At 36.2% G+C, this 27,515-nt stretch overlaps 1 protein-coding gene across 1 annotated transcript in view; it reads right to left on the bottom strand.

Moving 5' to 3' along the window:
• Window positions 1–27,515, bottom strand: part of CHN2 (chimerin 2) — a 163,060-nt gene that overhangs the window by 77,048 nt on the left and 58,497 nt on the right. Inside the window, exons 2-3 of the mRNA XM_068674279.1 lie at window positions 19,832–19,870; window positions 13,123–13,178 (exon numbers count right to left, since the gene is read on the bottom strand). Of these exons, the coding sequence (XP_068530380.1) occupies window positions 13,123–13,178; window positions 19,832–19,870 (95 nt within the window). The remainder of the gene's footprint in view (window positions 1–13,122; window positions 13,179–19,831; window positions 19,871–27,515) is intronic.

Below are 27,515 nucleotides of genomic sequence, written 5' to 3'. Positions count from 1 at the left end.
TAGGCAAGGAAGATATTGCAGTATTTTGTGAAGTGAAGCTCCAGATCTGCCAGAGCATCCAGGAAAATACATGCAAGCTATGGTGCACCGCAATCAAAAACCTCTCTTCTCTGCTCACTGCAACCTTTAGCCTGAAATAATCATTAAGCTCCTAACCAACTTCACTGCTAGGAACAAACATGAGGAAACAAAGTTACAGCAAGATAAAAGATCAAAATAACATCAGGGTCTCTAGATCAAAACCAGAATGTTGGACTGAACTTGGAAATAAACCAAAAGCCTACACAATTGATGGAGCAGAAGCTTAAAAGTATCAAAGCAGCCAGTAGTTCTGCTCTGCACTGCAGACTCTGTACAGACTTCAAGGGAAAGCCTATATATCCCAGAAGGCAAAGGTGACTGAAATTCAGCTGGGATTAGCTTTTCCTCTCCTGCTATAAATGGGCTCTCATGCATGCACACAAAGTCGGACAGATCCGATGCAGAGAATCCTTCATTGGGGACAGAACAGGAAATCCACAGGTAGACAAGTGACTGCTTCCCTGTTGCACAAGACCAGAATAAGCAAATTTATTCTGAGGACATGTGCACTTTTTTTTTTCTTTTTCTTTTTCCTTTTTTTAATAGATAATGGATAATGAAGAACACTTTTATCACTTTTCCTATAGCCTTCATAATCTCACAATTTCCTTGCTGAAAAATGACCACATTTCCCAGGTGGTTTTATACATCAGCCTGGCCAGTCACTCTAGATATCCAGCACTGGGAGAACTGTGAGGGGTTAAATCATTTTGGATTCTTACACAGATAGAAGCAAACAAAATACAAGCATAAAAGAAAATTATGTAAGGCAAATAATAGGCCTTAACTTGTGAAAACATATATTTGCCTTAAAGAGCTCTGCAGTGTTCTTTTACTACTCCCATAGAGACAGCAAATAAAATGGATTCTCTGTCTCCACTAAAAGTAAGTGACAACTTTCAACTTAAATGTGAGTCGGTAATTTTCAGGCTTAGAAAAAGGTATTAATGCCAATCTCAAACCAAAAATGTTGCTGCAGAGCAGGCCTTTATGGCAATTGCTCCAGAAACTCCGTGGAAAACACTCAAAATTACTGCTGAAATGCATAGTTGTATGAATTATGAATTATCAGTGAATGCCAAAATTGTTTAAAACTATAGTCATATTGATCAGGAAGCATGCAGTATGGTAAAACAGCCTTAAATCATTAATTTCGGTAAGGAGTTCAGTACTCCTACAAAGCCAGCAACATTCAAAGACATCTAATCCTGAAGCACGCTCAAAGACAAATGAAACCCAGCACAGCTCTGCCAGCTCTCTCCAAAAGCATTTAGGAGCATGTTTGAGAGGCTCTGCACAGTCTTCCCTTGACTCCCAGCCTGCCAAACCAGACTGCCTCTCCCTATCCCAGAAAACAGACTCACTTGTACACTTAGTCTAGTTTTACAAGTTTTTTTTTTTTTTTTTTTACAATATTACAGCATATTCAAGGTGTGGAATCAGTTGTACTGGGGTTTAAACACAACACTGAGAAGGAAATAAGCCTTCTTCATAAAAACACACTAGCTATCTAAACTAATCCAATATATTACCTTTACATGATTTTGAAGTTTACTGAATTGTAGTGCCCTGGGATTTGTGGCTCCTCTTTTGGTCAGGATGGTTTCACCCTGGAGTGACATACTCCTGCTAATGTACAGATTATTGTATTAAAATCCTACACCACTCTGCAAGATAACTCATCACAAAACTACTGGGAATCATGCAGGCAGGAGGTAAGTATGCCCTAATGTGATAGATTTTCATTGCAAGCATCTACATCCAAGCCACACTGCACTGAAGATTTGAAGATGCCCTGAAGAATTCTTTCTGCTGAAGTACTATCACAGAACTAAGATAACTCTAATTTCCAAAAAAATGTAATTTCTCTTCAGCTTCATTGCACAGGACATATTTCTTTATTCAGTGGCCAAAGCTGAAATACAGAAATGTTGGGATGAAAACTAAGAAATCCAAAATCCCTCTCTAGGACAGCAGTCTGTCTGTAATTCAGAAGGCCCAGCACACAATAGCATTGTAGGTCTACCTATTTCAACCACTGCTTCAATACAACCATAAGGAGAATATGAAAAGGAAAAGGAAACAATAAGGTGCATGCATAGCTTTTTGTTCATCTCCCCGTTATACAGAATGAGCAGAGACATAAGATCCAAGAGTTTAAAATGTCAGTGTGGTCACTTTATTGCAGGCAGTGAGGCATTTGCCCAAAGGAAGTTCAATCTAAACATTTTTCTGTTTGGAACAATGTTATTTATTTTTCAGTATTTCTAGTTAACTAGCCATAAATACCATTTTCAGATCAGTAAAAGAGAAATAGAAGAACTGGAAGAGAAGTCTTCAAAAGAAGCCCAGACTATAAGGAAAATGTAGTCTGAATTGTTCAGCTTTTGGCATAATTGCCAAATGCAAACTATTGCCTCAGAATCAATAGCAGAAAAGGATTACAGAAAACTGTAAGCACGCAAGAGTAAAAACAGTACTGGAGTAGAAACTATGCCTTGTTTCATTACTTCTTTAATACATTTTTTTTTTTGCCTCCCCATCTTTCTAAAAAAAATCTGTTTAGATCAATTAACATATCTAACTCTCACTCCAAATAGGACAAATTATTTTACTTCAATGCCTCTTAAGCAAGTTAACTTGGGAAACGTTTCTTTTTGCAAGGAAAAGTTTATCTACCCCTTTTTTTTATCTACCCCTTTTGCCTACTTGATACTACTTATTCAGGCTTGCTGCCATCAATGTTTTCAAAGAAAAGCAACTCTTGTCCTTGTGAAAAGCCTCACATCATACAGCCTGTTGATAATTTTGCCAATAGAAGTAGCAGCAGTGTAACATCTGTACTACCCAACCAAGGACAGGCCAATTATAGGCAGTTAGTATGTGCATACCTCATGAAAAGCTGGTCTTTTCCCCAATGATTTCCAGTCAATGGCATTCAGTATGACTGATAGGACAGGCTTCATACAACTAGTCTATCCTGGCCACATAACTTCATGAGTTTGTTCATATATTTTGACTACGTGATGAGGGAGGAACAAAGACATTCCTCAGAAAGAAATCAGCACTGCATAAGGCACCAGAGCATATTACGTCCGCACTGTCCATGTTTCAGAGGCTCTCCAGAAAGAAAAATCACATGAACAGTTTTGGAAGTCTACAGCTTCTTTTGTCACTTAGTCAGAGAGCAGTGGGGATGACAGTGTTATGGCTACTTGATGGATACACATACAGCCATATGATGGTGAGGGACTGTGTTGATGCTGAGACAAGAGAGTAGCTGGGAGCAAGATGTCAAAAGCATTCAAAATACCAGAGGGACAACAGCTAGACAGGTTTCCACAGAAAAGCATCCTGGCATCATTACAAATCATAACGTGAACATGAATCACTGATGCTGTCTGTTCCAAAAACCACCAAAACCAGAATGCCACTCAAAGCACTGGGATATGAAAACAAGAGTGCAGCCAACAAGATACCTTGGAGTAATCCTCTCCTTGCAATTTCCACTTAGAAAGCCTCTAGCTAGAATCCTGAATGTAGTTTTGGGCACATCCCAAGGAAGACTGGAACAAATAACCATAATGCAAACGTGAAAGACATGAAAAGAGATTAGCTTAAGGAAGAGAAGACAGAGAGGGGCTGTAGCAGACACGTATGAGAGCAGCCTTTAAGGAGAAATAAAATAATCTGCTCAGTGTATTCATACTAGACGTGACAAGAAGTAAAGCTGCAAAAAGGATGATAGAGTCTAGATCTTAGGAAAGTGTTAAAAATAATTAAGCACTAAAAAAGTAAGCAGAGGTGGTCATGAAATCTTCAACTGTGGAAGGCTCTAGGAAGAACATATGCAAACACCTCCTCTTGATGTTGGGATGACAACCTCTGGAGTCTCCTTGGGCCAAGATATAAGATACATCCCCTTTCTTATCTCTACCTGCTCTTGGGAGATCGAGATTATCAAGGAGCAAACTGAATAGGTTATATAAATCCCATATAAAACTGCAGCTATACAATGTCCATGCCCACCTCTGTGAGGCTCTCAGGACAGCAGGGAGAAGGCAGTGGACTGAATGGAGTGCTGTAGAGGAGAAGGCCAAGCCTTCAGGTGATGTCACCCCTAACCTAAATAGCATAAAACAGTTTAGATCTATCAAGCACAGTGAAGGGCCAAATTGTGCTGGATATCTTCAAACGAAACATTCTGCTGTAAAACTTACACAGCTGGGGAGGATACAGGACTGGAATGCTTCACTGTGAGGGAGAACACAAAAGGAATGACAGAAGTGAAGAACTCAAAAGAATGTTTTTATTAACTGCTGTTCAAAGCCACACAACTTCTCTGGTCTGATGGCTTGCTGTATCCTACAGAGAAGGTAGGGTGCATAATGATCCTTCCTTGGGAGGACAATGCATCACAAAGAAACGCAGGAGGCTCAGCAGCTCTCATTCTTTCTGTGGCACTTACTGAACACTGATTTCCATTCCATCAAGGTTATTTCTATCATTTTTGAAGACAAAGAATTTAACAAGAATCGGGTTGGTTTGTTTGCTTGTGTGCAAAACTTTCAAAAGCTCTAAGGCATCTCGTATGAGGGTATTTTTAACTCGAGCTAGTTTCCTATCTATGACCTTGAGCAAGCTCCCTCAGTCCAGTATACAATAATCAATACAGCAGACAAAACACTTTAAACTCCAGAAGGTTATAAAAATTTCCCCAACACTGACATCTGCTACAGTCAGTAAAACAGAATACATTTCTGTGTACACTCAGCTCTAACAGCGAAAATCATAATTGAACAAGAATAGAAAAAAAAAGAAAAACCAAATATTTTGTGACCTAATAAAATAACGAGCTCCTGAACATGAGCTAAAATAAATTGAAATAAATCTTAATCAAGGAGGTTGATGCTAAACAGTCAGGGGAGACAGGGTCAGGTTCAAACAACTTCAATAGCAAAAGCAGGAGTCATCTATTTTGTTATGCAGTTTCCACTTACACATTAAGGGCATCGTTAAATGTAAAAAGGAAGATCAATGTTACCTTGAATGTTAGATGAAAAATTTAAATATAGTATTTAAACTATGCTCTCTTTTTCCAAGATTGATATGTTGAGTCATTTAAATGGGAGGCAAATATCCCCAACAGCAGCAGATAAATACAGCAATCCATATCAGTGCTATAAATGCTGCTTGCACTTCTGTAATCAGTGAGAAGCACTAAAACCTTCATGACACATGCCAAAACAGTCCACAGTACATCTGCACAAACACACTGTGTTATGTCACCTGCCCTAATGTATCCCCAAAAGCCACGCTTTTTAACCAGTCCACTGTTAGTATTTGATGTAAAAATATGTCCCTCCTGCAAGGGGCCTAGAAAATGTAATTGCAAATTACCAAAGGAACATTTGTAACCAATCTGCTGCAGACTGATTAAAAACTCAAGTGTGGAAAGGGGGTGTGGAAGGAAAACCAGGAAATGGGACAACAAAACCGAGAGTGGGGTAGGAAGAGAGGGCCTTGAATAAGACCCTGTTTAGCATCTTGGGGTGTGATATGTACTGCTACATCATTACACCAGAAGAACATCTATCCTTGGGGAAAGTGGAAGGAAGAAAGCAAAAATCCAAAGAGAAAGAAGAATATTCATTTTGTTAATCTCCTGCCATTGACTCCATGAATACTTCTGCTCTGTACTTGGGAACAGTTGATATCACTCTTAAGTCAGGCTACCTGCAAAGTCTGAACAGATATAAAGGAGCTTAGTTACTGCTAGCTATGTTTCCCAATTCTGAAAAAGGTGGAGGTCTTACTAGATCTGCCAAATACTAAGTAGGAGAGTATTTCCCAAATGACGAGCAATCATTTGATTTGAACTTAGAGATGCTTTCACCTCAACAAAGCTGAATAGTTTGATAACCATCAGATATAATGTTCAGAAAAAACACCTCTCTCTCACACACACATTACTTAGTTGAAATACATATTATTTTGTCATGATGGCATTTCAATCAGATATGCAAGTATCTTGGAAACAAAGGATACATATATATTTACATTGCAAACCTTCTGAATTTCCATTTTGAGCCCTGGAAATTCAGGATTCCTGGTTTGAAATCAATACAAATTTCACTATGATTATACCTAAGTATGATCATAAGTGTGTAACAGGCTGATACGATAATTCTCTGTGTAGGTATATATATATGTATATATGTGATACATATATATACATGTGTAGCAGGATAGGAAGTAAGATAAACAGATGAATACAGACACATAAATAAATTTTCTTTATTCATTCATTTGAAGAAATAAGAATTCACCAGCTGCTCAGTTTTCTGTGTCCTAATCTAGAAAAAGACATCAGACATCTCACAAAATATCAGTCAGAGCAGGCACAGTGAAACCCCCTTCTACATATTATTTTAACCAGACACAAGGAATACTGGCCTAAATTGGAACAGATATGTAAATCTATACAAGCACACAGAATTTTCTCCTACACATAGGCTTATTGATAAACTTTATCTAAGTTGAGATATGGAACAAGTTTTCATTTATTTTGATTTGAAAACTACTTAAATTTGACATTGTGCCGAACTAAAAAGAACTAGATGAAAATATTAATATATATCAAAGATAAAAGGAAATAAATAAATAAAAAAGGAGAATAGCAAAATTATAAACCCATACATGCATCACACACTGTCAAGGAGAAATGAAGAGGAGGGTGAAACTTCCCAAGGAAATGTTCAATCAAAACAAGAGGGACAATTAGAAAGATCATCAGTCCATAAAGACAGTTAGATATAGCTTTTGCTCATTAAGCAGTAGTTGCCATCTTGTTTTTCAAAAAGATGGCTTTACCTATTCTATTTCATAATGGTCAAAAACCACATCAACTGATTCATACTGTATTTCTCTGGCAAAGAGGAACATCAGACTAATTTGTGAGTTGTAACCTAGAACATTTGTAGATCAAACCTGAAGAAATTCAATTGGAATAGACAAACCTATTCTATAGGTTCTAGCTATGTTTCAATAAAAAATAATTATCACATCTGCAGAACACTTAGAAAACTTTCCTCTGCTCAGGAGTCAGTTGACTGTTGCAGTCAAGATGATGTGCCTTCACCTGAATGTTCCACAACACTACTGCTGCTATGGGAAGAGACCTGATGTACTCTAGGAGAGAAGATGTGATGAATACAAGTGAATTTTGGGCAAGCAATAGTCTAGCCTCCCTTCTTTTTTTTATCCAATACTACAAAACACAGGCATTCTCTGGGACAAGACCTACTATGAAGATACCATAGAAAAATGCAGTTGAGTGAAATCCTGCAATTTATACATAGTAGGAAAACCTACATGTGGTCATTCTGGAAAGACACTGGTTACAATACATTTAATGATTCTCTGGGTAATCCACCCCAGTTTAACCAAACGCATTTCCTGGCCTTCAACTGTTTTCAGTCCCTTCCAGCACAGCCAGGCTTTCTACTTTAACAACAGATTTCAGCTGACAAACTTTCCCCCCTAATCAACGTCTATTCAAAACTGCTCTTAAGCTCCACTTGCAACCCACAGACTACTGCTGTGTCCTCCTTGTTAATTTTTGTTTCTGTCATAAAGATAGGATTATAAAAACACAATTAAAGCAGCAGCAATATTATAAGAATTTGAAGATATAGGCTCCATTAAGTCTTATATGTACAAACATTTTCATTAATGAAAATAGGTTTTGGAACAACTCTGCTCATTTTCATTTAATTGCTGGCTAATGGGGTCTCTTGGTGTGTCACTGTGTGTGTTCTGAGGTTTCTTTCTAAGAAAAAGATAATATAATATTATGAATAATTCTAGATAAGCACTCAGGACTGACAGTAAGACACACCTTCTCATGATACTGTGGTCTTAAGCTGCCTGACTTTTTGCAGTAGAGTGATTTGAACAAGTGCCATGAAAATTCCCATTTACTCTCATTATTTACCACCAATTTTATGGCCAATTTCAATGCCTATTACAGCTCGCTAGTACTTTACTGCAGTATGGACATTGTTCTTAGAAATATGAGGGCAGAGGAAAAAAGAAAATATTCAGCTTGTAAAGATCATTAAATGAGCAGAATAATGGAATTCATGAAAGACTTATTGCAATAATTAAATACTTATTATCCAGTCAGATATGCTCTGCAAACATCTTACTAAGGCTTAAATTCAATAACCTTGCTCAAGCTTACCTGATTCTGGAACTGGTTATTTAAAAGCTTTTTTTCTTATGAACAATTATAAGATATTCTTGTACCTGAAAGTAGGACTTAGAAAAAACAACTAGCATCTTTTAAAGAACTTATCAATATTGCTATTATTTAAATGATAGATAGATAAATAATTGCATTATTATCAGCTTGAATCCCATGCTTCAGAAGACTCTGAGGATAACTGTGTAAAGAACAATTTTCAGTGGTTCAATTTTGGAGATGTGTAATGATCCTGTATGTTCTCTACTAGCCCAGTACAAGGTGGCAATATAATTATAAACCTGTTAGTGACCATTTCAACAGTAATGCTCTATGAAATGACACTAACTAAATACTTGTTTTGATGAATCTGGGTAATGGATGTCCAAAGGGTCAAAACAGTTCTGACCCTCTGGATGGTTAGAGTGAAAGCTTCTCAGCTGCATAGTCTAAAAACGTCATCAGTATTTTGTTTCTTTGAATCATATAAGCAAAGAAAAATGCATTTTATTTTTATTTTCTCAAGGAAAGATTCCCGTTTTGTAACCATATTTTCTTTTAACCAAGGAACCATAATTTTGATGCTTTAAAGGCAGAGAAAATCACTTCTGCTTCTGACACAACCTATTTGGAATTCAGAACAAGGAGGAAGGCAATTAACTGGCATTTTTCTACATAATAATATAAGTTAAGGCTCTGAGGGTTTGCCTACACTAGGGAAATTCAGACAAGTTTCTCACTGTTGCTGACACTGGCTTGGCCAAAGCACTGCTAGGGATGCTAGGGACGTGAAAGGTCTAAAGCACACAAACTCACTTGCCTCAAAAACTGCTGTCAACAACTAAGACGCTACTGCTAAACTATTTCTTAAAACTATTTTTAAAATGGTACTTCAGAATAAAAACAGGAAGTTGAACACTTGAATTATTTTCTGTGAATGCCATTTTGGTTGATCATTTCTGTAGACAAAGTCCTACACGATGCATTATAATACAGCTTCCTCATAAAATGAATCTGATTCATTGGCACCTATCATCACACTTGCATCTGCAAGCACAATATTTAAGAGCTACTTTCCACCTGAATGGTGCTTTTAAACTAAACTTTTTTTCTATTTAAAAAATAAATCATTAAAACATTGCTGGAAGGAATATGGCTACAAATGAGGATATTGGCAGAAATCCAATGTTATTGGGAAGGTAGATATTCACACTACTCATGCTGCCAGTGGTGATTAATTAAAAGCCGTTAGATACCCGAAGCCTTAACAGTTCATTCAATATGATTCCCATTGCAGGAATGACCTGCTTTTGCTGACAAGATATTTATGCAGACAGAAAAGAAAAAGAAAGTCATGATAGCAGAACTCAAAGACACACAGATATAAATGTTCATGTTTTATTTACAGTCCCACTTTTTATTCCATGTGGCTGTGTATCAGGAAGAGGTGATTTCTGTCTCCACAGTATAGTTAATCAGGAAACCCACACAAATCAGGTGGTAGAACTGCAGAGATCTGAGCCTAAAACCTTTGTGACTATGGAGCAACGGAGAGGTAACGGAGTAGCAAATGAATGCAGACAATGTGGAAGACAGCAGTAGAAAAAATAGAGGAATGATGAAAGTGCCAAGTGATGAAAGCAAAAACAACCAACCCTTCACAAGTTTATCTCTTGGTGCTACAGATTTTTTTTTCAGAAAAATGCTTGAATTTCCTTGAGAACATGCAGAATTCAGCAATTATGAATGAAAGACATCTTCCCATGAGCATGAAGGATTTAAAATAATTTGCAATTTTTACCACATTTGCCTGAAGTAATTTGAATCCTAAATTACACAAGAGAACACCCTCAAAAAAGTCCAGCTCTTATATTCACACATGGAGAGAGAAATCTTTTCACTGTCATTCACACATCCTGCTGACACCTGCTCTGCAGATGTCCTGCTCTGCAGATGTTGGATCAGCATTATGTTGCATACTAAATATCTACCATGTTGCCAATTATTATATTTTCCCACTGATGACAATAAATTAAATTTTCAGATTTTCCTATGTAACTGACCAAAACCAACATTAATAAGACACAGCCTTTAGTGAAGCAAGCCTATACATTCTTTAAAATACACTAATGTCAAACTAAAATGAAGAAAAACTACCCACCCTACAATCTATATATTAAGGAGAAGCTGACAGTTGCTATGAGAATACAGTGCTGAATTTTCCCTCTAAAATAATCTGTGATGCTCTGTAACACCGATATGTAGCTTTACTTTATATAAAGCCAATAATAAGAACCACATGGAACAATCTAAACATCATGATGCCACCCCAGCATATAAATAAATATATAAATAAATATGGAAAAATGAAGTAAATCATCAGTGCTCTAATATGATTTTTTGAGGAGCTTTGGGGCTAGAGAATCTGTTTCTATCAGTCAGGTATAAGAACTCATACAGTTGATCTACAGAAATATTCAAAATGCAAATAAATAGAAATCAATCAAAGATCACATTTGTGGGAATTCATACTGGTTTAGAATGAAGCTTCTTATTTTCAGTTGTTTAACTAAATTAAAACAAACAAATAAACAATCAAAACAAATCAAAATAGGACTGTCTTCAGTCTACAAAGTAAGCCACTGAAATGGCTCATTAGTCACAAACAAACCCAAATTATATGAATCAGACATCTTTTTTACTTTTTTGTTATGCACTCCTTTGACAATTATTTATTCATTTGGCTAATACGATATGATCTAAGCTTTTCTTTTGCAGAATTTTAGAAGTGTCCTGAACAGGAACTAAATAATGTATGGTCTCTAAACATCAGGAAAAGGAAGCAAAGGATGACTTCAACTGTATATAACATTATTATTTTTTTTTTTTATCTAAGGAAACTTAGATTTCAAACTAAATTTCAATACAGTATGATGGTGAGAACAACTGCACATCTATTCCACTTATTTTTGTAGATACTCCCATTTCTAGAACAAAAATATAATTGCTGTTCTACATCAAAATCATATTCTACCTTGATCCAAATTTTCATTCATGTAGGCAAGCTAAAAATGTTTTAATTAGAGTTAGCATAACAAATTTTGTATTAAATTCATTCAGACTAAGTCATTTGTATTCACATGAAGATGAATTGAAGTGGTAGGCAAGGTTCCTCAGCTGTCAATGCTTATCAATCAGATTCTCTGAAGACAAATTCTTCTTCAAAGTACTTCCAGTATGAAAAAAGATAAATAAGATAATGGATAAACTATTATCTCATACAAAGTGATAAACTCCTTTATGGCTGCATTGGACATAAATAAAGAATTCACCTTAATTATTTTCAGCTGTGCCACTAATAGTTTAATACCTGTTATGTGATACTTACTTAGCAAAAACTTTAACACTCTCTCCTTTTGAAAATACCATGGCCATAGAAACCTACCTACCATTTGCTTTGCACGAGAATGTTGGAGAGGAAGGTCTTGTTAAAACCCTGCAGCACACATGTCCCACAGGGGTACAGTATGCTCCTTCTTTCCTATCTTTGTATTTGACAGGAAGAAAGAAGGACATGAGGGCTCCTCACCCATTCATGTGTTTTGCTTTCCCTTCTGACCATCCTGCACATGTGTCTTGGGAACATCAAGAACCGACAGAGCTTGAAGACTTTTAGTCTGAGGCCAAGATCCTGTTCATCCTACTCTGAAACAACTAGTAGATGGCACTTAAGAAATGAATGCAATGGCCTTTTAGTGAAGGTACTTGGTGGACTCAGGAAAACTGGATTCAGTTTTTGGCTTTTCAATGTCTCTGCTTCATGACCCTGGGCAACTCACTTAATCTACCCTTGCCTTGGTACAAAACCTCTTGCTCCACATAAAACCATTCTCATTCTGCATCTGTTGATATTTGACAGACATTTTTCTAGGGCTCTACTTCAGTGGATACACAGTATGGGAAGCAGGTCAGAGCTCAGGATTATGTTTGAGAAAAGAGCTATATATCATACCCATGATCATCAGTTTCTATCTCCTTTCACATAATCTTTTATACCTCGTGTAATCACTTCATGTGTTCAGTATTTCTATTACTAGCATTACATTTCTATCTGCACAAAATTTGCCCCTGACATTATAGAAGATAAGGCTATCACAGTTTTATTGATTGAGCAGAGAAGCCTACATATGTTTTCAATTACTATTATACAGGGCAGTTTGAGGAGCTGACATATTTAACTAAGTAGAGATGGAGAAATACAATAAAAGAAAACAGGGAGACAAGATGATCCACCAAAATGTTTGTTCCTACGTATTTTTTAATATTCTTCAATCTTTAAAGCTTCTGTGACAGAACCAAATTCTCCAGCTATCTATTTTAACTTGAACTTAATTTTTGGCAAAATGTATTCTACAAACTGGAACTACATGAATCATGTTGAAACACATCGTGCATACTTTAATATGCAGATGCAGGAGGGAAATACACCTTCTGCTGCTCCATTTTGACAAAGAAACACAAAACTTGAGGTAGTATACAGAAGAGCACAGTAAGCAATGATTAATGAGTTTTTCACTAATGAAGGTGCTCCTAGTGGTAGAATCAGGCCTCCATGCCTAATTAGCAAATATTAAACTGCTTCAATTAATAAACTTTAAGGAAAATGATTATTTAGAATAATGGCTTAGAAAAAGTTCAAGAGAATACTACACCCAGACTGTACAAAAGATTTTCAGTAATAATATTCTGCTGACAATTCATCAGATTTAACAAGGTGCAGTGAAAGAGGAACTGACCTCCCGAGGACAGATGATTCTCTTGGGACGTGGTGCTTCTTGTTGTAACTGATACACTGTCAAAGACAAAAATGTACCGATAATTAGAAGACTGCAACATACACAAACTTTTATTCAGATGAGTCTTTTAGCCAGAGGCTGCAGAGAAAAATGCAAATGCAAAGGAAAAGACAGCAAACTGAGGTTTTTAGGCTTATGTAAGTCATTTACATGAAAATTGGTTGCTGACCTGCAAACTAGTAAAACTGATTATTGTTTTAACTCTTAGAATCCTTATCTCTTTTTATGCTTTTATGCTGACTCTATACTTGGGAAAACTAGCTTGAAGTATTTGTTAGGTGTTTCTCAGGATTAAATCTCACTTTTGCATATACTGTGGTTGAAGAACAGAATGCTTGAATGCTTACTAGTAATGCACTTTTTTTTTTTTTTTTTTTTGGATAGGCCAAGAAAAAGTTCAGTCCATTTGAAAGACCTCACCACAATCCCATAATTTATTTCTTTTTAAAATTTGCTGGCAACTATTTATGAGCAAGCAAACATTCCTTTCAGAGCAATTACACCACATTCAAATGGCCCTGGATCAATTCTGTGAATCTTCTGAGGGCTTCAGGAGAGAGAGCTGAGGCCAGGGGTAGCTGCTGAACCCTGGCCCCCAGCTTCTTCACTTCTAGTATTTAATGAGATCCTTTCCTTCCTTTCCACTCAAAAGTCATGAGAGGGAGCTGACATACAGTGACAGTAATCAATTCCAGTGCAGACAGACTGTCTCTCCATAAATCCAGTAAAAATCCCAAAGGTTTGGATTGCCTCCCTTGAGGAAGGCCTTCTGTATGCTGTATTTGGAAAGATCATGTTGTGTCTATGACTGTTTTTTTTTGTTTTTTTTTTTTTTTTAAAGACCAAGTTTCTAGGACAAGGTTCTTCATAATGCTTGTGAAGCTCAGAATTATGCTTGTGAAGCTCAGTCTTGAAAGTTGGTAGATTATGGGAGGAAAATAAATGTTAGTTGGTTTGGTAAATGCTGGAGCCCTGTTCCAGAAAGGGAATGGAAATGCTAGATATTACTCTTCAGCACCTTCTCTTCCCTTCAGAACCTTCTCCTCAAATGGGGCTAGGAGACGCTGCAATGAAAGCTGGGAAGCAAGGAAGTCCTCAGCTTGCACCCAAGTTTCTCTTGGGAATGCAAAAGCTTTGGGGACCAGGCTAATATCAAGGTCAAAAACCCCATATCCTCTCCCTTTCCCAAGCCAATCTTTATGCCTGGTTCATAAGAGGGACATATCAAGAGAATTCATGATAACTCATGTCTTCTGTCAGTTTTAACGCATATGGATGTGTTCCAGCTCAGAATCTGTACTAAGAATTTGGATTTAACCTGCTTCACTCAGCACTGCCAGACCTACCACTATTTTTGCTCAAGATTTATGATAACTAGTGGTCTTACCTCTTTCAATTGTGTCATGGAGTAGGATTTCAAAGCCTTCCTTCCACACTTTTCTGACTATGAAATGTGTGTCCAAAAGAGTTGTCAAGCAAAGCATGAAAACTTTGCTTCAAAAATCAGAGACTGTTTCTTAAAACTCTATCTGTTCTGCAGCCCAGTATCAGGATTTTAAAAGACCATTTCTGAATGCTTCAAATTTAGCATAATGTCTAATTCAGCAAGGTACTGATACTTAATGCTAAACATATTAAAGAAGAAAAGATATTTTTTTCTTCCCACATGCATTTCCAGTAAAGAAAAGGAACTCTATGGATTGAAAATACTGTAAGAATATGATTGCTTCCTCACCATCTAAAGTGAAAGATCTATTTCCCCCATTTATTCATTTGAATTTTAATTGAGAATTATACTTCATAAAAATCCCATTTTTCAATAATCAAAACTGTTAACTGACATAGCAAATTAAGCTAATGAAGCTGTTTCTAAAATAACCTCGATAGCTGCGGTGTAAAAGAAATTAGTCTGAAAAACACATATGATGCCTACATCTTGTGATATGTTGCATTTAAAAGAAATGAAAAAAGTAAAGAGCTCTTTGAAATGACCAAAAGGATCAGTGAGGCCGATATCACTGCAGAAGCAAGGGTGGGGAGAAGAGTCAGCATTTCACAAAACAAAGGAGGAAATGACTAACAAGAGAGGGCATTTATATGAAAGACTTGAAAGCAAATACAGAAAACTGTATGTTGATAGGATGCAGTGGGATGAATCAGTGCAGGGATTCATGATGAGTACTAGAAGGACAAATCATCTTAATAACTGTGTTTTGAATAGACTGTAGAAGGTTGCTGTCATTCTCAGAGAGGCACGAGTAATTAATCTGCACAATAATCTGAAGCAAGAAAGACATTTGATTTAGAAATACATCATAGAAATATAAAATAAGATTATTACTATACAAATAAATAATAATAATAATAATAATAATAATCTACATGCTGCCTTAAATGTGCAGGATGATAAAATGGCCTCAGGTAACAAGCATGTCTGAGCTTGTGAATGGTGGTAATCACAGAAAACATCATGAATGGGAAATGCTTTCCTGGAAAAGACGAGACATTCAGATTTGGCCATATTAGCTTTGAATGGAAAGACATCAAACTGACAGCCCAGTGGAATTGCTAGAGAGAGATGCAGAACCATTAGATTGAGGGAGAGAAGTCAGATTGGGAACAGAAAGAAAGGACTGAGAACCACCACTGACATGATGGTGAGGGAAGGCAAACAGTACAGTGAGAGAGAAACAGCAGGGACAGACAGACAGACAAGAATACCTGGAAAAGCCACCCAGCAGGGAGGTAAAAGAGCAGTGAAAACCCACATAAGTGAAGAACTAGGAAAAGACAGTATCTCACAGACTGAAGTATTATAAAGGAAAGCAACTGTGATGCTACCGAAAGCTGTGTTCTTCTCTAGAAGGACTCTCTCCTGTTTCTGCTTCGAATGATTGCTATACGAAAGTCTGCAGATGAATGCAATGCAGATGAATACTTGTATGAATACAAGTGAAATATTATGGCTAAGGTGACTTGATAAAAATGTGCCCTACAGCTAAGTTCCAATGAGCATAGACACCTCATTAAGTGACCTCATTTTCAGAAGTGCTGAACATCCTGGAGCTCTGCCTGATTTCATTATATGTGCTGGGTGCTCACCACTTGGGCTGACGCTGCTGAGACCTCAGCCGAGTCCAGCGGATGGTCAGAAGTTCAGAAAGCAGTTGACCCTTACTTACTCACTTGCTCCAATGACAACAAGCCTTAACTTTCTGCCTCATTTTCCCCTCATCAATGCTGGAAGTCTTAAAACAGAATCCAATTTATAAGGATATGGTTGACTTAAATAATACAAAAACATACTTATTTAATACAGTGGTAAGCAGCAATTGACATCTGATCCAGTCTATCTCAGCATGTAGAACTGAGGGGCAGGTTAGAGACAAACTCACTTTGGTTATAAAAAAAGATTACACTTGAATGAAATGATGCACTATTATTTTAGCCCTGAGAAAATTAACCTCATAAAAAATCAACTGCATGCAAAAAGAAAATGTATTATTACTGCTTAGAGAACAGCACCAGACCAGGATTAGCTTTTCAATCCAGCATCAGAAGCAAATGCACAGTAATAATACAGACAGAATTTTGGACCGAAATGTAGCAGTGCAATGGAAAAAACAAGCATCTTTTAAATGGCCCTTAAACAATCTTTATCAGTTTAATAATTCTAATATCTTGCCAATGTTCATAGCATCATAATCACTGAGGAGCATATAAAGGTAACAAAACTTTAATTGATTATAGAATTTATAGAGGAATATTTCTTTGAGATGTAAAGTAACTAGTTGGAATCTCTCTCTTTTGTTCCAGCTACAGGATGAGACTTGTGTACCTGAATGAATAAGACAAATTATACAATATATTTTAGAAAGAACTGTCTAATTATGAAATCTGCTCTGTGTAGGTAACAAAGGGGTGACATGTGAAAGTCAACACTTACTCCTCTTCTGCCAGGAAAGAAGGACTATCATCACTGTCTTCGTACTGTTTTTTTCAATCTTCAGTGTGCCAGGAACTCGAGCTTTCTATTTTAACTCATGTGTGACTACTGCTCAATGATGCTCCAGTGGAGAGGAAAAAAAACCTATCATTGCTTACATAAAGCAGCAAAGAAATACACTGCCTTCTGCCTGAGAGTGTTTCATAGAGTTCCTTAGTTTTACATCTTTGTCCTCATCTTAGCCAGACATTTATCCATGTGCCCAGCTTGAACAATATGAACTGTCCTATTTCTGCAGAATTACTCACGTGCTTAATTAGGAACCTAAGTGCATGGCTGAAATAAGGCCTTCATTTCTAACAAAAGTGAGTGTCACATATTGTGCTTATTATTTGAAGAAGGAATAAAACAGGGGAACTTTACAAGGAGCTGACCCATGGCATCAACAGATACTCTGCACCTTACCACACTGCTTCATTCCTGAATATGGATCTGTGAAACCTATGTACCTTCTAACAGGTCTTCGTAAGCAAGTTTGACATTAAACTTGCTTCATAAGCAAGTTCTTTGACATTAGAACTACCCATCTTTTTCAAATCCAGCTGAAATAACCCTGTGAATTATGCCAAGTATAACGTGGATTCTGAAAGCTGTTCCACTTTGACCAGCTCATGTTCCACATTTGCCCATGGATATGCGGGATACTGTTTAATTGAGTACTTCACCTGCATAAACAGGAAAATCTGCCTCTGTTGAAAAGCTGGAAGTATTGAAGCATCGATTACTATGTCAATAAAATATCACAAAGAGCACCTAAATTTATGCATCAGTTTTAAAAGAAGTCAAAACTGCATGCAAAATATCTTAAAAGTTAGCAAATGTTAAAAAAAAAAAAAAGTTACTAGCTAAAATACATTTAAAACAGTTGTTAAATAGGCAGTAAACATAAATTGCTAATAGTAAAATACACAAACTAATTTAAAACTGTGATGAGATACAGGAGTAGATTACATCATAGATGAATGCTAGCATTACACATAATTTCTATAATTAATTTACCAGATTGAGATATTTTAGCAGGCTAAAGAAGCATATTTTACCAAACATTGCAATGAAAAACATATGTCTGTGGCTAAGCAGTCTCATCTGTAGCCTTAAACTGCTATCTGCATTTGGAGCTGTGTAACTTTTTCCAAGGTCATTCATGCATGTGATTGAGACGTTGATGCTATGATGTTGTCACTACCACAATATTGGCATCCTACGTATATGTGAATAGAAAATTATATATTCATATTCTATCAGTTTATTTATTTATTTATTTAAGTTTTCCGGGACTATGTGTGCTCTCGGGCAAAATTAACCACACTTTTTCACTGCATGCACTGACCTGCCTGTTACACTAGTGAGGTGACTAAGAGAAAGTAAGTAAAGGCATGTGCATGTTCTTTTTTTTTTTTTTTTTTTAATGAAAACTTCCTTAAAGGAAACATCTGTTATTTCAAATCCTAGTCTCGTCAGAGTCAACAGGATATTTTCCACTAATTTTGATTTAAGGCTGGTTTCTCTTCTAAAAGAACACACTCAAGTGTCTACTTTTCTCCAAGTGCTCTACAAAGTACACTGGAATTGTCCAACTAAAATCAATACATTCCTGTTTACTATATATTTAAAATACTGCATCAACAAAAATAAGTCTCTAGAAAACAGTGGTCTAACAAGTAATCAATAATTAGTTTTGTACTCAAATTTTGGATGAAAGAATCCTAGTCCATTCTGAGGCAGATTGCCATTCTCACATAGATGTCTTTGAAGCCAGCATGGTAGTTTAATATACATTTAAGTGAAGCCAACAAGTTTACTCAAGTCTTTAAAGTTATACATGTACACACATGTAATTACTGTGATCCTTGTCTTTTTGTACTTCCATTTTTGTAATGGTACTGTACTGAATTTGAAGTTGCCAAAATAAAAGGGTTAACTTTTGCTTGGGATAGTTCTGTATCCAAAAACAGTGGGAAAAATATTCAAAGCTACAGTTTCATTAAAGCTTCAGTAAGTGTTTAAAATACAAAGATCAAGGGTTTAAAAGGCAGTATTTTGTCTTAGATCTGTGCTATTTTGTTAGAAAATACATCTGAAACAACACCAAAAAAAAAAAACAAAAAAAACCATAAAATATGCACTTCTGCTCTGCGCTCCAAATCACTTTTCTAGAGGCAGAGAGGAAGGTTCTAAGAACTGACAATGGTGTCTTCAACTTCTAAACTACCACTTCAAAAATCAGTTTATATTGCTAAGGATCAAAAATATTGTTATTATAAAGTGAGCTGGTAACCCATATAAGAAGACAAGTATACTCAAGTCTGACCTTTAATAAACACATGAAACATTAACCCTCTACCTTTGGAGCCCTTCTTGAATATCTCAGTGTAGGAGTGATGAAACCCAGGATTTCCACATTAGTGAGGCAACCCAGAAAAGCTGTGACTCTTAACACCGCTGAGTCTTGTTCTGTAGAGTCCCAGAACAGTTCAGGTTTCACTATTGTCCAATTTAGTAATTTCTACAGGCACCTAACCTAGTACATTTATGTCATTTATTTATTTATTTTTATTTTTATTTTTAACAAAGAAAGATAAAAGAAGTAACTGTGACACCATGGCAAATTACTAAGATTACTCCTATTTCTAGTATACTCACAATATGATTTCCATATTGGAGGCTGGTATTCTTCAGCATCTGAAACAGAAGTAAAAAGGGAGAAAGACATCAGTCAATTGGCCACTGGGTGAACCTGTCAGCATGCATTTTTCTGTTGAGAGCCCTCAGCTTGTCAGCAAAATTCACATTTCTTTCCCAAGAGAGATACTAGCTCAATTTACAGTACAGTTTTCTGTGTGAGAGAAGAATATAAATTTCAGCCACTTGTAGATCCAATGTGTTTTTTCCAAATCATTCAAATACATCAGGAATTAATTTCTTACCAATTTGCATAGTTTCCTGACTCACCAGTATTCTAAAATAATTAACTAGACTGGTAACTACGTTCTTTATTTACTTTATTTGCCATGATAAAGAGACAAATTGCTACTGGTTTTCAATCAGGTTTCTAACCCCACTATTAAGAATTTAGAATCAGTATCAATGACCAATATAGGCCTTAGCTAAAAAGATGCACAGCTCAGATTGGACTCCAATGCACTGGTCTGACAGTTCCAACAATGAGATTCAATTACACTTCTTGAACTGTCTATAATATGTAATTTGCATATTTTTCAGAAACTGCATCAGCAAAAATAATAATAAAAAAGTTAGAAAGAGACTGCAAAAACTGAAAACAGATGGTTACTGCCCTTCTCAATCAACAGGGCATAAAAAGAGTTGGTTATCTTCTCTTAGTGGAAGAGTTATACAACAATACTGGGTAAATGTTTGGCAGAGGGAACAGAGGTTCTGTCTAAAAGTGTAAGCTTGTAGAGCCTGAGCTAAAATAAAACCATGTTGAAAGCTCAGGGTGCAGAAGGCTCTCTAGGCTGGAAAGGAGACTGGCACCACCTGAGGGCCATGCTGAGTACATGAGCCCACAAACCTCACTCCACAGGGAGCTTTCCAGCTCTCGGTAAAAAAGGCTGTTGTTACTCATCCACAAATCCCAGCAGAGGCCAAGCTTGAAGTGCAGGAGTTAACTAAGCTGCCATACATCAACCACAAAGGGTTGGGGTACCAAGAATTAGTTTGGCTCTGAACTGTCATGTTGCCAAACACTTTGAAGAGGCATTTATAGAGGGTATATCATTAATCTCCTAATACTGTGCAAGTTAATTAAGGTGTTTGGTATTTACCAAACTTCTACTTAAGTTATGCTAATGCAATTCAATTATAGTTGCATGGCTCACGCTCTCTGTCTATTTATATACACACAACCACTTTAAATATATCCATGCAAAAGTTTGTTTACTAGGAACGTTAATCATTAAACTACCATCTGCCACTTTTAACTCCATTGTTTTTAAAAAAGGATAAAACCTAGCAATTATCACAGTTACTGCCTGGAATAATATGCTGCAACAATTTGCAGATATATTGATTGGGAAACCCATTCAATTTCGGTTTCAGCTGGATCCACTTCACAACTTTGGCAAAATTTAAAACGCTTCCAGACTGACAGAGTCATACAGTACTGTGGCAATCCAAGAGTAATTAGCTTGCAAGTTCATTATACAGAAGGATTATTTTAAATTATATGAAGCTATTCATGAGACCAGTGAAATTTATTCATGCAAGAGCAGGCTAATTTTTTCTCCTCTTACACTATAATGGTAATATATTACTCATTTTTTTTTCTATACATCTGTTGCTCTCTACATAGTTTACCATAAAACCATAATATTGTGTATTATATTCCTTAATATTGTGTATTATATTCCTCTGCCATACTTCTGTACTACTGCAAAGGGATTTCTGAATTTGCTTGTTAATAGCTTTCTTCCAGTAGGAGAAACATTGAAATAATGCAAATATTAGATTATCTGTACTTGTGACTTCAGAAAAGGAAATAAATGTCGGAGAAACAATGAAAAAACAAGTATCAGTTGTTGTTATAATCTTCCAAATTAATTATAAACAGCACAGTAAATTGAACAAGGAAAGCTGATCTACAAGTAGCCATAAAGTGTTTCATTAGCTTTAGACAGACTGATGGTGCGGAAATACTGTAGTCTAGGTGAAGAACAATCATCTTGGAGATAGTCATAAAACAAAACTCTTGATAATTATGTTAGATTAGTCACGGTTACGAATCTGTTGGCCCAGGAAAGAGTGGACAGAACCATTCCTCAATAGCTAAAGTACTTCTTAAGAGCAGCACTCTCAGGAAAAACACAGGGCACTGACTCCATGTTCTCCTGCAGCATCCTTTGTGATGCCACCAGCTGATAACATCTTAAAGTGCAGAGAACAGAACACTATACATGTGGTATTATTATTACTGTTTATTGTCAAGCTATTGTGCCTGATATCTGATGGCATCCATTTGCAGGGAAATAAAGAACAATTACCTTAAATACAACCTGGAAAGAGAGGTCATGTCTAAGGATCAGAGAAATGTTTAATGGAGCCCAGTTATCAATGTTTTGCTCCATCTGTGGATAGAAGCCATTGAGCCCCTCTGCAAGCATGGGACATGTTTTTATTTATTTATTTATTTTTATATTATTCCTCCTTTATTCTAAGGCAGCTCTACTAATTCAATTGTACTTCACTCTCCATCACTAGGCTTAATACAGCACGTTCACTGAAGTTGCCATTAATAGTTTGTTTGGGTGGTTGACTCCATTAGTATATAACACCTCAGCTCCCATAGCTTTTGTCTGGGGTTCTGCACATGGTAACAATCTCTGCAAGGACCACAGACCTTGGTTTTGATCTTCTTGGCCAAGATCAGTCAACAAATGTATCTCACTCAGCACAAATTACAAGTGCTCCAAGTTGGTATCTTGTTAAATTATACTCCTTATGTGAACTTTGATCATAGTGCTTAACATAACTGTGATAGGCAGAGTGTGAAAAAGGGCTTCACTGACATATTCTTAGGTGATAAGACAGGATCTCTCCTACTGCTGTTTTCTCGAGGGTTTCATGCTTTCAACAGTGACAGGTCTAAATTCAGAAAGAAAGATAGCTAAAAGCAGGGTTGCAAGCAGTCACGACAGGAGAAACCAAAAGAACAAAATGATTATTACTTCTGAAAAAAATCAAGTAAATGTCACAGGGTCATCTATTATATGCCTGACATTAGAGACACTTTCATAGAATCATAGACAGCTTGGGTTGGAAGGGACCTTAAACATCATCTAGTTCCAACCAGACTGCCACAGTCACAGACACCACCCACTAGATCAGGTTGGCCAGGGCCCCATCCAACCTGGTCTTGAATACCTCCAGGGGTGAGGCAATCCACAGTTTCTCTGGGCAACCTGTTCCAGTGTGTCACTAAAACTACACAATACCTAGAACTTTATGTCATTTTTGTTATTTCAAGTCTAAATATAATTACTGCAGCAGAAATTGAAAGAAAAAAAATAAATAAATAAAAAGAAAACCAAGGTGTCCTCACACCTCTCCTAAACTGGAAAAACTCAAACAGGCAAAAAAGGCATGAAAGACATCCATGAAGTCTTACAGGTAATACCATTAGCTAAACACTTTGAAACATAACAGTTGAGAAGGTTATTAGGACTAAAACAAAACACTAATAGTTGGTTAAATGGTAAACAGAAAGGCAAAAGGAATGGTGAAAGCTGATACCTGTGGAATATGACAGCTACTAAAATGTTTCTCACTACATGCTAATACAGTTATATTGGACAGGAGACGATACTACACAAAAGCGTCAAACCAAAAATAACACTGTGGTATTGGAAAGTAGGAATGAGGAAAGGCAGATTAATTCTTCACATAGTTTGCTTTACTCTTCACATTGTAAAAAGAAAATGGAAAGGCTTTTAGGAATAAATTTTATTTCATAAATCTGATTGAGCACCATAGAACTGAGTAAGTGTAAAGAGAGTACAGTTAGTACTAAAACACTGGCAAAATTTAAGCAGTCAAATAAAAAGTAAAACTACATGAGACTTTTTTTTTTATTTTTTTTTTAAGAAGCAAGATGGTAGAAGACTATTTCTGTAGATGATGCATGATAAATGGTTAATACTTTACTTAGAGCTGTTCTTAAGCAATTTCTGAGAAATGAGGCTTACAGTAATAACATAGTAATCAAAGTTATCCATGTACTTCAAGCCTTGTTATTCTCCATTCCTGGCTCTGTACCAAAGGTGCCACCTTTCTGGAAGTAGCTGTGAAGATACTGGAAAGTCTGAATTGCTTTTTACTACTTCCTTGTACTTTATGAAGATGACAATGTAATGCCTGTAATGCCAACATTTGTGTTTTTATACTACCAACACTGGGACTGACCTAGAAAAAGTAGCTTTACTAAGACACTAATTATGCAAAAACTCCAATTCTTTTGACTACTAAGACAGATAATACACTGGAAAGAGGAAACTGGTTTACAGAAAAGATCACAAATTACATCACACAATTCAAACATTTCTAACTTATAAGTGGAATCTCTAATTATAAGGGGAACAGTAACAAAACTCCAAACTGTAGCTATGTGCCATGCCCAGTTTAGGAATAAGTGCTTTTTGGAATCTCTATAGTACTAAAGAGTTATACAGACTAGTAGAAAAAGACAGCTATCAAAGGGTCACCATTACTATGCTAGTGTCTTCATAGCCAGTACAAAAGAGGAGTAAAACACTTTATTTATTTATTTATGGCCTTTGTCCTTAGTATAATATTAAAAAAAATAATAATCTGTACTTCACCTTGGAAGCACTGTCTCAGCTTGGATTTTCTGCCATCATTGTCTGAACTTTAGACTTCCTTTCCAGTAACAACTCATTTTAAAACTATGACTTGTGTGTGCAAAAAAAGACCTGTATGTGTGAGGAAGAGCCAGTTTGGAAGGGACTGGCTTATTAGCAGTGTACAGATAAATGATTCACTAACTTTTTTCATCTTCTATTTTTATTTTCAGGACCAAAACTAAAAACTATTAGTATTTTAAAGGCTTTTGTATATTTTTCTTTCAAAGATTTTGCACATTTTTACCATATATACCACACTTCCATTTTGATAGCTTTGTTTCCAATACATTATCATGTTATTAAATACATTTTTCTTATTTTTATATGTGTAATTTTATAACCATAACATGTAATTGTTGAGTAAAATGCCATGTGAAAGATGAACAGTATTTGTATTCTTAAAGACACGTGTATATTTCTTATATTTTTCTTCATACAACTAGGATTATATTATACAATTGACTAGAATAGTTGAGGTTGGAAGGGACCTCTGCAGGTCACCTTGTCCAAGCCCCCTGATCAAACAGGCCACCTAGAACTGCTTGTTCAGGACCAGATCCAGATGGCTTTTGGCTGTCTTCATGGAAGGCTCATGTTCAACTTGGTATCCATCATGACACCCAGCTCCTTTTCTTCAGAGCTGCTTTCAGCTGGCTGGTGCCCAGCATCTATGGCTGGATAGAGACTGAAGTGAAAAGAGTAGTGAAGGAGCTTTTTTGCTAAGGCCAGTTCTTCAACATGTAAAACATCACTGCATTATTTAATTTCCATTATGTGCTTAAAACTTAACAATTATCGAGGCTCATTTTCATCTTATCTGGTCCCCTAATGGCCAATATGTTGAATGGTGAATAGCTATTTTCATTTGTTTTACCCTCTTGTAAATTAATATATATGTATACACAACTATCTCACATTGCAGCAATTTTGGCTATTTTGAATAGGCACTTTTATGTTTGACAGTCATTTAGCAAATACATTTGGGTGTTATGGTTTCTTCTCTTCCACACAGGAACTGCCCTTACAAGCATGCCTGACTGCACTTTGAGAAAGAATATTCTTATTTTCTAAGTTGCAAATAATCATACTGTCAAACGAGCACCTCTCTTTGACTCCTAAAAAGTCAACGTTCCTTTGAAGAGCAAAATTAATTCTCCTGCAGTTAATAATTAGTGATGTAGCTGCTGAAACACTTCAGTGTGTCAAAAGCTTTGTTTAATGTTTCATTCAGAACACACATTTGCCTGCAGAAGCAGCCAGTAGTTGCCAGCTTTATTGCTGAACTTTCTCTTTGCCAGCACATGGACAACTAGAATATGGAAACATACTTCAACTTTTGCCTTAATGAGACACTTCAACTTCCAGTGTAAGGCTCAGCAACAGAAATGATCAAATTGTTTATTTGCAACATACTTTATAATTGGTATATTCATCCAGATTGTGGGTGCTTCCTGCTGCGCTATTCTCTTTTTAAAAAATTCAGTGATAGTGTGTAATTGAAAATGTCAAAAAATGCTCACAAAAGGGGTGGAGTTCTATCCTGCACAGCAATTAGGCTGAAACAGTAAGCTTTTAATTAGCACAATGTAAATTGACAGCTATTTTGTATCTTCTACTTTTGCCTATCATAAACTTATTATTAGAAACCACTGCTATAAATGTAGCTCATTTAGTCCATTCTACAAATCAGAGTCTTCCTAAATTGTGCTCTCTCTTGCTTTTGCGTTGGACTTCAAAACAGTATCTTTTCACTGGTATGCAGGTGGTCAGTCCATGGAAAAATTGGTTTCATGCACATATCTGCCTTCCTAAAATGCAGGTAAAAGATCCCCCATATAGGCAAATGTAATAGTTTAGAAGAATTATCAAGTATCAAAGGAAATACTATGGTGACATAAGAGCATTGTGAGGGACCTACTCCAAAAAAATCACAAAAGATATGAGTTATTTGAACCCACAACTAAACCTGTAGGAAAAAAGGCTTAAAGAGGCATTTTCTGCAATGGGTGAATAGTGTTCAGACAGCTATGATCATTCAACTGTAGCAATATTTTGTTCAATTAAAACATTTGCCTGCTTTTTAAAACATTTTAAAAACAATTTATAACATGGCATTCTGCATGTTTTGAAGAAAATCATAGCTGAATGTGCCAGACAAGTCAGAAAGTTAGAATTCTATCTTTCAAAATTTCAAAATGGACAGAAGGAACACATACAGCTCCCAATAGCAATAGGAAAACTGTAAGAGAAATGAGTATTTGTACAATTCCACTTCTAGAAGTCCTTTGAGGAGACCAGTCTTTCAGGGATACTGTGTGAGGCCCAAGAAATGCAATTAAAGACATTCTTCCAGATGACAAATCAAAGAACCTAGAGGGGTCTAAATTAGCTGATGTGAATATTCTGAATGATTTAAATATTTTCTGGGAAATCTATATGACTTAATAGTATAGCACAGTATCCGCACTACCTAATCTTAGGCAGGTAGGTCTGTTTTCATGCTGAATCACCTTTAATCTATTTGACTTCAGATGCCAGTTAAGAGCCTCCATGACTGAGGTGCTCCGAAGCATTTTGTTCACAGAGCAACAATTAAGAATTTCCTTGTTCAAGTCATCACAGCATAGTGTCTAAAAACTTTAAAGGATGATGCTGAGAAAAAAAAAGTCACAAAATATCTCCTTCATGCTTGACTGCCAAAAATCTGTTTTAGTTAATGACTGCCATTAAATTTAATCTGGTCACTAAAAATTAAGCTTGAGTGCTTGTTACCATTATTCAATTTAAAGCCAGTGTAATTAAAATGTAATAGTTATTTTCACATTTTCATGTGTTTAATCAAGAAACCAGAAGTATCCACAAATTAAAATGGCACAACTGGGGCTGTGCCTGACTGAGAGACTGGTATTTCTTTGGTAGGAATAAACACATGACACAAGTTAAATCACATC

This window comes from Anas acuta, chromosome 2 (assembly GCF_963932015.1).
Source record: "Anas acuta chromosome 2, bAnaAcu1.1, whole genome shotgun sequence".
NCBI lineage: Eukaryota > Metazoa > Chordata > Aves > Anseriformes > Anatidae > Anas > Anas acuta.
Note: the sequence above shows the minus strand (reverse complement) of the source record. Positions and strands in the feature narration are given on the sequence as shown.